The sequence below is a fragment of the Saccostrea echinata genome, unplaced genomic scaffold, assembly GCF_033153115.1.
Source record: "Saccostrea echinata isolate AGI-Se365-2 ecotype Australia unplaced genomic scaffold, CSIRO_AGI_Sech_v1 ptg000010l, whole genome shotgun sequence".
NCBI lineage: Eukaryota > Metazoa > Mollusca > Bivalvia > Ostreida > Ostreidae > Saccostrea > Saccostrea echinata.
The window spans coordinates 7,932,208-7,943,715 of record NW_026889759.1 but is presented as its reverse complement, the minus strand read 5'-3'; the positions used below and the strand labels follow the sequence as shown (position 1 = coordinate 7,943,715).

At 33.2% G+C, this 11,508-nt stretch overlaps 1 protein-coding gene across 1 annotated transcript; it reads left to right on the top strand.

Moving 5' to 3' along the window:
• The first annotated feature begins 539 nt into the window (after window positions 1-539).
• LOC133184297 (thymus-specific serine protease-like) lies at window positions 540-10,992 on the top strand. Its single transcript, XM_061319306.1, has 11 exons — window positions 540-645; window positions 2,578-2,726; window positions 3,617-3,731; window positions 4,369-4,498; window positions 4,695-4,815; window positions 5,531-5,656; window positions 7,480-7,743; window positions 8,131-8,278; window positions 9,183-9,365; window positions 10,242-10,390; window positions 10,664-10,992. Exons 1-11 carry the CDS (start codon window positions 570-572, stop codon window positions 10,703-10,705), a joined length of 1,503 nt encoding a protein of 500 aa, XP_061175290.1. The 5' UTR covers window positions 540-569; the 3' UTR covers window positions 10,706-10,992.
• Window positions 10,993-11,508: the final 516 nt, after the last annotated feature.

Here is an 11,508-nt window from a genome sequence, read left to right as displayed (position 1 = left end):
TCGGTTAACGTCCCTACGCTCCATATATACGCGGCGCCAAGTCAAAAACCTCTAGCATGCTGGAGTAGGCCTCGCACCACTCTAGATAGCTCAAGGGTAATATGACCAGAATAGCGTTTTTTCCACCGAAGAAAATCCACAGACTCCACAATCAGCACTGATATTTAATCTGGATATAAAAAAAAAAAAAGGATATTGAGAGGGCTACAATTTTTAAATGCTTTCTTCACAAGAAAAGTTGCATAATTTGTGCTGATTCAGTTTTGTTCAACAGTTCAAATATCTTTTATCTCGTTCTTTGAAAAAAAAAAACTTCGTTACATATGCAATCGACAATTCTTGGCTGATTCCGCTACAATCACTCGGCACATATCAGACTACACCTCATCTAAGGCGATGGAATCATCCATGGTTTGCCGAATGTGTAAAACCGGGAGGAGTCCACGTGCAACTTCCGGCTATTTGTAAACAATGTCACATGATCTAAGGAGAAAGAGAAAGTATCAGTATCAGATCACGACATTATTTGCATTTGAACTGTATCTGTGTAGTAGTGTTTGTGAATTGAAATGATGTTTGTTCTAAAGTATCTTATCTTTGTGTTTACTGTAAATTTTATGCTGAAAGACATATCGTCAATACCAGGTATAGTTTTGTAATATTAATTACTAAGACTTTTAGCGTTCAAACACTAAAATCCTTGAGGGTTCTCAATAATCTTTACTGACAGAAAGTCATCGGCATTTTAAAGCATATAATAATCAAGTAATAGAAAAATTATCCCACATAATCCCAAATATTAAATTTAGGTCCTATCACAGCACGTGCATGGCCTTGATTATTATTGCCCTCTCTCTCTCTCTCTCTCTCTCTCTCTAAGACTATATGAAACTCGATGTATGGTATTCAACCTCAAAGGATGGAGATGTTAGTTTCTTGCATAAGCATGCCTGCATGCAAATAGTAATATCTTTCTTCGAAAGGGATGGGGGACAAGCTTTTGAAAAAATGAGAAAGACGGAGAAAACTTCCCAAGATCAAAAAAACTTGTCTAAGGTACATGTCATGCACATGAAAAACATGAAAGCCCTGACTTTTCAGGTGCAAAAGATGCAGCCATGGTTAAAATTTTTGAAAAGAAGGTCAATTTTCAAGGTCATACATCATTAGTACATCCAGAAAGATCTTGTCACAGGTAATGCAGATTTAAAATATGATATCCCAATCTGTTCTCATTCAAAAGCTACGGCCAAGGTTAAACTATTGGAAAAGTAGGTCAATCTTCAAGGTCAAGGTTGAAAGGTCAAAAATCATTTATATTCATAAGGGCTTCTCAAAAGTAATGCACATATGAAAAATGAAGCCTTATCTTCTCTCGTTCAAAAGTTATAACCAAGGTTAAAGTTTTTGCAACAGCAAGAATGATGGACAGACAGAAGAATGAAATTTTATGTCCCCATGCTTTTGCTAAAGGGGAAAATAAGAGGGGTTTACCCTGCTGCAGAAAGTTTCAGAATTTTTAATTTTATCTATGCTCAAACAATGAAATGAGAGAGAGAACTGAGAGCTTTACAAAGATTTTATGACTCTGCATGTCGTTTTTATGAAAAGACACTGAGACTTTGGACCTACCATCCTCAATTTCATTTTTTTTTTTCATTTATAGTAAATAAGTTTTTTTAGCACTTGAATTGATTAAAATTTCAGTACATATATCATAAAAGAATGTAAATTTTCAAATCTGTGTATTTCAAAGTCAAGATGGAAGTTCTCAAAAATTTTAGCTTAAGGATATCCGATCCTCAGCCAGGAAGGATAACTCTTAAAATTATTATTTTATTTAAAACGTCTCAAAATGAAGCTTGAAATTGAGACCTTTTCGTGCAACAATTTTCATTTTATGCATCTTTATATGATTCAAGGTTCTTTGAAGTCTTACAAACCGTCATGTAAAAAGTTGACATTTGTACTCCATAAAAGAAAAAAAATGAATTCTTTTTTTAGAGAAATCGAATTTCCTGTAGTCTAGCATTAGATATCACTGCTTATTAGCATGAAATGAAATCAGATGTGATATGTGATGTCTAGCAATGATAGCACAAGTTTTTTACACTGTGTATTATATAACAATTGAAGTTAAAAGAAGAACTAAACTACTGTATAAGCATAAAAAAGATGCAATTTTCTCCAAATGCCTGGATACCTATATTTTTCTATCCTAAATTATATATGTTGATCAATTTTAGATTAGAAAATGCATAGCTTGTGTTTTTATTCGCATTTCCTGAAAAAATATTTGAGATTTGATAATTTTCCCTATATAATATGATTAACTATAATGATGAATTTTGAAGAAATTCCATGGGTAAATTCACGTTACTATGTGAAATCAGAGACATTTTTGTGAGTATTTTCAATTACTTAAAAGCTGATTTTCAGAACCTGAGGATCGGACTACCTTTTAAACAAGTTCAAATTAAGGAAACAGATTAGAATTTAAGGGGAATTATGTAATTCTTGCTACAAATCTACAACTTTTTATTAAGAAATTGAATTACATGTTTCAATATTTGAAAGGACACAGTTTTTGGAAAATTAAAGAATTGGTGGAAAATCAGCGGGAAAATTCAGCCATACATGACTACAGAAGGTTATATGGCAGTGGTCAGACTGTAGAAGAGGTTCTATTGACACAACCACTGGATCACTTTGATGCCTATTCCTCTGTAAGTCCTACTTCAAAATTTGTATCATGTGAATGCATATACAGTTGAACTTTGGTATCTCAAACACTGATGTCTTGAATACCGTGGATATGTCTAAGTGATTTTGAAGTCCCAACCCCTTATTCTTAAAGTATTTTACCCGGGAAAGTTTTTTCTATGTCCCATTGAGTTCGAGATATCAAGGTTGGACTTCATTCCTCTAAAAATATAATGCAGTGAAAACTGCCTATTTCGACATCTGTACAATCCGTTTCACTCCGAATTCCGACCTTTAGTTTCATTCCCATTATACTGTTTTCAGTGTTTTTTACACTGTGTAATCTGACACCCTGTCTATTCCGACTCAAAATTTGTCACCTAGTGTCTGTCAGATTAGACAGGTTTCACTGTATTAACTAGAAGATGTCAGTAATGACAATTTCAGTGTTTGATATATCAACTTTCTTCTGTTTCTTATATGGGTATAAGATTATCTTTGAAAATTCTCTTCCTTTTTTTTAGGCCAACTTGGCCAATGAAAGATTGCACATGTAGTACTGATTCAAGTTCAGATTATGTATATATATATATTAACGATTTCTTGGCCCTTAACAAATTACTACTGTACAATATTGTTTATGGATTACAGAAATATAAGGCAATTTGAGTTTCCAACAGTATACTGTAAATGTATTACAATTGGCATGTACAGTACTATTTAATGGAAGTTGATTTTTCAATAAGTTAGCTAGTATTTCTGAATGTACTACATAAAGACATAAACATAAAAGACACTTAGCGATATACTTGATTTAGCTGTTTTCCACGAAAGGCTGCGTATAGAATACAAAGTTGAGTGTAATACTTTTTTTACATTACCGGTAAGTTTAAGTTTGACTTTTTTTTTGCAGGAAACATACAAACAGAAAATCTATATCAATGTAGAGAACTGGAACAAACCCAATGGTCCTATTTTCCTGTTCATAGGAGGAGAGGGAGCACTTTCAAACAGATCTGCTTATGCTGGTACACAAAACATTAATGTTTATATACTTTTCTTATGCTATTTTACAAAACAAATGTTCAATACATTATTGATGCTAGTAAGAAGCACAAAAATATTAATTTACTGTCTTACCGTGAACACGGATATTTATATACACTACAATTTCTTATGCTAGTTCGACTGTGTATGTATCGGCATAATTTTTATACACTGTACGCATCCTGATTAAGGATATCCACTCCTCATTCAGGAACAATAACTCTTAAAATTATTTCATTATACACTGCACTTAATGCCACTTATGCTGGTGCACAAAACAGTAACCTCTATACACTGTACTAATGCTGATACACAAAACACTAATGTTTAGTCAAAGTATTTGTTATTTTGAAGCAAATGATCAAAGCTCTGTGAGCATCTTGGCACTTGTCAGGTCAAATACAGTTTTTGAGTATTAGAATAAACAGGTCTACATTTTAATGAAGCTAGTTGTACAAAAATGCTTAATGAGCATACTGCCTAAGATGAATTTATTTACAGTTTTCATTATACTAGCAGTAAGAAACAAATACAATGTACATATACAACCCAACAAGCTTAGACATAATATGTGGAGGTGAAGTAATTTATCTATAGTTTTTTTCCCCTATACTTCAGGTCACCATGTTGAGATGGCCAAGCTCTTTGGAGGCATGGTTGTGGCTGCTGAACACCGTTTCTATGGTGACAGCATCAACGATGATGGTTTACATCTAGATCAACTTCAACACTTGTCCAGTCAACAAGGGTGTGTCTTGATACAACAGCTATTATTTCAATTTGTACAATTTAATACAATTAAGCTTATGTTTTAATTGTTCATTAGAAACAATCTCTATTACTTCTTCCTATATGTTAATGAAATTGATAATAATATTGCAATAATGATGGGTGCTTGATCTCTTAATCTGTTTAGTGATATGGATTTATATGTGTTTCTCTAGACTAGCTGATTTGACAAAAGTCCATAATTACATCACTACAAGGTACGAGTTAATAGATAATAAGTGGATCTGTTTTGGTGGAAGCTATCCTGGAGCATTATCTGCATGGTTCCGCTTGAAGGTGAACATCTTTATTTCATTTAATACAGTACACTCTTTAGAAATATGCAGAATACTCTGTGTTAGATCAGTAAATATCCTATTGTGTTCCCTTGGAACAGGTCATTTTTCCCAATTTAATTTGCATCAGGTTAACAATTAAACCATTACCAATAAGGATGAAAAATGAAAATATTGTACATGTACATTCAAAAGACGTGAGTGATTTCAGCATTTTATAATGCATGTCCTATTGTGTCTTCGGAAGCCATGGGTTTCCTTTGGCTTCTATAAATGGTCCTATTTTAGATAATCCTTAAATATTTACATTTTCAAATTTCTTTGTCCAAGAAAAAAAACTACAAATAATTTTAAAAAACTTCATTTCTTCATGAAGCTTTTGGTTCATCTATAGGAGTGGTTAAAAAAAATCATGTGCAGGGCAGGAGAGAGAAAATGGGTGGGGCTTGGATCGAGCACATGAATTTTCAGAATCATGTAAATATAAGGAATAACTGTCAGGGTTTTTTTTGTTTTGTTATGATGATTAAGCAATTGACTTGCATGATAATTTTATGCATAAATGTCTTTGGCATTTATGCAAATTATCATGCAAGCCAATTGCTTGATCACATCATAAAACCAAAAAACTAGACAGTTATTCTTTAAACAGTTTTTTTTTTTCATGTTTCAAAACTGCAGTAAAATAATTTTAAAATGCAATACTTGTTTGACAGTATCCACATCTGGTGTTTGGAGCAGTGGCCTCTTCAGCTCCTGTACAAGCTCAGACTGACTTTCAAGGTTATAATGAGGTGGTTGCTCAAAGCTTAGCAGATCCAACAGTGGGAGGAAGTAAGCAGGTACGAACAGCTTATTTCATTCTACTGGTAGGAACAACTTGTATCATTTTTCAAGAATAGATCTGGAGGTAAGGACAGCTTGTTATATTTCCCACAAAGAAAGTTTGAGGGTACATATATGAATCACCTTGTTCAAATGTCTTATCATTTCTCCTTGTAATTGTGTTGGACCATACCTTTGTAATGGAGAAATATTGGAGACACTTATTTGACACACAGATTGCTTATGACTTGAGGATTTGTCATGACTTTGACCCAGGGTTATTTAGACAAGATCAAGGTCACTGACTAAAAAATTGTGTAATTAGTTTCTGGACCATATCTTTGTAATGGACAAACATTGAAAGCCCATAGTGAGGAAAAGATGTCTTATGACCTGAAGATGACCCAAGATCTAGTAGCCAAGACCAAATCACTGGCAGAAAGCAGAGATAAGAAGCTAACCTTACACACAGTAATCCTAGTTAAATTTCCAAATAAATAAGGTTTGTCTGTCTTACTTTTGAAAGGAAATTAATTTCATGGGTGAAAATAATATAAAAATCTATCCTGCAAGAGAGAGGTATGAATAGGTGGATAAGCATGCTTTCCGTGTTTTGTTCGCCAGATCAGCAAGGCAAAACAGGAAGAAAAGAACATTATGCATTCCTGAAAGTTTAAAGGAAAATAAACATAACTCTAATTATGCCGGAGAGGAAGCTTAACTTATAAGAAGTCAGTGCATGTCTCATACCTTATATATGTCAATGCTCAAAAAACTCACATCTCATGTTTGAAAGGAAGATTAATATGTAATGACTCAACTCATTTCTCAGAGGAAAGTTATACACTAAGTTACAATCAGCACATGTTGCTTTCCTCACAAGGAAATTTGCATCTAGAAAGTCAGTGCATTTCTCAAAGGAAAGTTATGAGATAGAAACGTTTAAAATTAATCATATTCCTTGGAGCAAAGATAACATGAAGAACCCAAGTTTCATGTCTCAGACTAAGGCTAACTTGTTAGAACTTGATAAATGTTATATGAGGAAAAGAACTTTACTCATGCCTCATTCCTTATTAGAAATGAACTCCACATGCAAGTCCCATTCTCAGAAAGGAGATAAACATGTAAAAATACTCATTTTTTCATCCCAGAAATCATATTTCTTGTCAATCATTGTCAAAGGACGGTAAAAGTGTGCAAATAAGACCATGACTCATGTATTCAAGAGTTAGAAAGAAGCAGGCCTCTAAAATTTAGGCGCCACCTGGCGCCTTATCAAAAAAATTTAGTGGCCAATGCAAATTTTTAGTCGCCAGGCCATTTTTCTAAGGCGCAAACTTTAAAAGTTAATAGAATATAAGAACCCATGACATGCCTAAGAAAACACATGTCCATTGCTTAAAATAATTTCCTCTTCTTCTAAATTTCTTTTTGCTTTTTCAGAAAAATTGTTAAAAATGTGAAAATTTCCAGAATTCAACAATCGCCAAGTCAATTTAAAATGGTTGCCAATTTGGCGACTTACAGAAAAATTTTAGGCGCCATTCAAAAATTTTAGGCACAATGGCGACTAAATTAGTTGCCAATTAGAGCCCTAAGAAGTCAAAATGTGCAAAATTCAAAGGAGGGCAATTGTTTCCTGTCCATGTGGAAAGAAATTCTGTTGTTTAGCAATATACATGTATGTAACATATCTTGGACATACATACTTTACCTTATTATCTTTGTTGTCATAAGGGGTACTTTATATTGTCACAGGCAAGTAACCATTCAGCATTAGATTTATAAAATGCAGTTCAAATCAGTATTATTTTTTTTTATTTTCCTTTTTTGGTAGTGTACTGCACAAGTAGCTGAGGCCTTCCAAAAAATAGACAGCATGGTCAGTGGCCACCAAACCAAAGAGCTTGCAAAGGATTTTCTGTCCTGTGGCTCCCTTTCTGAGTCAAATGACCAGATGGTCTTTGTCAACAACTTAGCAGGAATTTTTATGGGAGTAGTGCAATACAATAATGAAGTTCCTGGGCTGAATATCAAGAAACTTTGCAACATTATGACAGAGTCAGGAGACTCCTATGGCAATCTACAGAAAATAAATCAGGTAAAATCTGCTTAACCATTCCCAAAAATGTGTTTTCTAGCTTTTTTACTGGAGTTGCCTTTTCCTGTGTTTTAATTGTTTGAATTTTTGGTGTATAATGATGTAATGTAACTTCGTAGTTATTAACCCATTTTTGGAGACAAATATTTCTAACTTTGATTATTTGGGGCTTTTTTTTTAAAATTCACCATCAAAACATTAACATACGTGAAATTTATCCTATTTGGGAACACTGTAACAATACCCGTTTTTAGTTGTTAGATTCACTCTTCTTGGTTTATATGGCAATCTGAAATCTATACCTAAAATATTGGTGTACCTTTATCATGCTTATACTGTTAATGGATTAATGTATGTACATTTTAATCATTTACTGGTATTCTGTAGATGATGATGAAGACAACCAATCAGAGTTGTGTTGACAATACATACTCCACTTTCCTGTCAGGTTTTACTAATCAGACAGTAGACAGGCATGCAGTGGGGCCTGGCATACGACAGTGGGTCTGGCAGACATGCTCACAGTTTGGCTATTGTAAGACACCATTTTGTTTAAATGTACTATATCATAGTCAAAGATTAACAAAGGTCTCTTAGAATTGTATGATTCATGTAGATATAAGTTGAAACTGTAATGTTTGTAATTGATAGCTCCAAGGTCATGATACATGTATTAACCTTACATATTACACAGAATTATGTACTGTAATGAAATATATGGACCACTATACATGTTATAATTGTCAAATTTAAAAAAGGATCAAATGTATACCATATAACAGGATTTTTTCTGTGTATCACAATTATTTTACAAAAATATTCCAAAACACTGTTATTTTTTAGATTGCATAGTCCTATTTTTGCGATTCTTCCAGTGGTTTATAAGACTTATCTTTGTAATCTATATGGTTAAGAACTGGAGACAATCTTTTGCAAATTTACATTTTGCGATCTAGAAGAAATGCTTGCAAAGAAAGCAAAAACTGGATTATTGCAAAAAATATCTGTTACGTGTATGGTAATAGTTTTTCTTTGATGTTACTACTAGATTAAAGTTTGTTCAAATCATGGTTTTGGGGGCATTTATGGGGAGTCAAGAGTTTTGCAAAGGTACAGTTACTCCTCTAGATAAAAAATCCCTCTCTTAATAAGAATACTGTGTATAAACATATTTTGACAGAATAATTAATGTGTCAGTTCATGAAAGCTGTCAATATTTTATTTTATTATGAGCTATTTCAATATAATAAATACAAATAGATGTACTTGTCGCAGAATAGCCCATAGACTACATTTGTCCTAGTGTATAAATTATAAATAGGTAAAAAAATTACATATACAATATCAAAGGGTTACAGTATATGTGAGCACCCTAGGGTAGTATATGTACTAGTTTCATTAAATCCTAATCAGCCTTAATGGAGAAGATTTTTTTACAGATCAGACTTGTGAAAAGGAAACTACCTGTCCTTTCTCCAGACTTCTGACCCTGGAATCAAACCTTGTCATATGTAAAGAGGTGTACAAGATCTCTGAGAACATGGTGCCTAAATTTGTACAGTTCACCAATGACTATTATGGCGCTAACCATCCAAAAGGCACCAGAATTATTTTTGTCAATGGTAATATTAATATGAATTAGATTTCTTGGTTTGGTTTAAACAATATTATTTTCCAAAATGAAAAAAAATTGAAGTGTAATTTTATAAGCAAACAAACAAAGTTTGGGGTGTGTGGGTATATAGGACTCACCTTTTCCGTCTGTCTGTGCAGTAATGTCCAGGTCATAACTTTGTAATGGAGAAGCATTGAAGTTCACATTTTCACAAAAATTGCTTATGACCCAATAATGTGTCATGACCTTCACCTAAGGTCATTCAGACAAGTTCAAGGTCACTGGCATGGAAATTATAAAATTCATGTCCAGTCCATAACTGAAAATTTGGAATTTCATATCTCATGCAGAGAATGTATATGACCTGAAGGAGTGTCATGACCTTGACCCAATGTCAGTCAAGTTCAAGGTCATTCTTGGAAAAATCTATAGATCCTGTTATGACGATATCTTATGTTGGAGAAACATTGGAAGCTCACTGTTCAAAGAAGATTGCTTATGACCTGAAGGTGAGTTATGGCCTTGGCCCAAGTTCATTTGGCAAGTTCAAAGTCACTGGTAGAAAAAGTGTAAAATTTATGTCCAACTTACAATTCCCTAACAAATGTATTTTGATTGTTGATACTTCAAACAAAGAATAATGATGACCAGAGAATGTATAATTTTCATGATCCAAGGTCATTTGGTAAGTTCAAGGTCACTTTTAGAAAAATGTACCTGGGCACTTTAGAAAAAATTGCAGCACTGAGTATAACTTATTGAGCTTGCTCAGAGTAGTCCTAGCTTGGCCATGTAACTATTCTTGAGTTTTCATCATAAATAAATCACCTATTTCATGTTATCTTTCTCTGTCTTTAGTTTTCATTTGTTATTTCTTTTTTAGGCTCCATAGATCCTTGGCACTTCCTGAGTGTCCTTAAGTCAGACCAGGTCTCTGGAGAGGTTGCTGTCTTCATCAATGGAACTGCCCACTGTGCTGACATGGCAACCCACAAATCTACAGATCCACAGCCTCTCAAAGAGGCCAGACTTGTAAGTCAGTTTTACATTGACACTTCATGTTTAAGATACACATATAATTGTGTATGTCAGGAACAATTAGACATCTTTGCAAATTAGAATTCAAGAAAGTATAGTGCCATAGCAATGAGGTCCTAAGAATCAAATATTTATGACACTTAGTTCTCTGTAAGAACAAGCAGTCCAGGTGAGCATTGTGGTTCTTGGGCCTCTTATGGTTTCTGGATGTAAATATACAGTAAACTATACTTAAGAACTTTATCATTTGTTTAATTTTGTTTTTAGGTGATACAAAAAGAGATTGCATCTTGGCTGAAAGAAACTTAAGGATGTTCTGCTTTTTGAATTGTCTTTCTTGTGTAGTCCCAACGAATCATATATGTGCCAAGATCCGCTTTTTATAATGTGCAGTTGAACTTCAGTAACTAAAATCCCATTAAAATTGAATAATAGAGAAATATTGAAGTGATTGTCAAAGTAAATATGTGAGCTTATTTAAATTGTTCCCTAGTCACAAATTGAAACATAAATATCTCAAAATTTTGTTTAGATATGATGTTTGTACATTTTTTAATATCCTTTACAGCTATTACTGGTAATTAATATGTTTCTCAATGTACTTTTTTTCTTTCTTTGTATTTTTCATATATTCTTTTTAATATTTTATATATTGCAATACATGTATAATATGTATTTACATTGAAGGGCTGTCCCAATTTATCTAAAGTATTCTTTTGTTGGATACTGTATGCATGGATATTTACATGTGTTGTTTAATTCACAAATAAGTAGTATGAACCATAGGCATGAGGATCATTTCTGCTATACCAGGATAATGTAACGGTATAATTAATACTGCATGAAATATGTACAAAACCTTTGATATGCAGTAAATAAAGTGTATGCTGGAGGATATTTACATGAAAGATTTCTTACTGCATATTTAGCATAATTTACCCCCATATGTAATTTTCGACACTTAGACTAAATATGGTTTCAAAAATTGTATGAAAAGAAATTGAGTTCATTTTCCAACTATAGTTAGAGTTTCACTGCATTGTGTTATGCATGCAGATACTTTGAATTTTTTTAGTCAGTGCATCTGAATTCAAGATACTGAGGTTTAACTG

Coding starts and splice junctions, on each gene's coding strand:
- LOC133184297 (XM_061319306.1), top strand. CDS start 570: ATGATGTTTGTTCTAAAGTATCTTATCTTTGTGTTTACTGTAAATTTT. Junction 4,816..5,530: donor CTGCATGGTTCCGCTTGAAG/GTGAACATCTTT, acceptor CTTGTTTGACAG/TATCCACATCTGGTGTTTGG. Junction 5,657..7,479: donor CAGTGGGAGGAAGTAAGCAG/GTACGAACAGCT, acceptor CTTTTTTGGTAG/TGTACTGCACAAGTAGCTGA.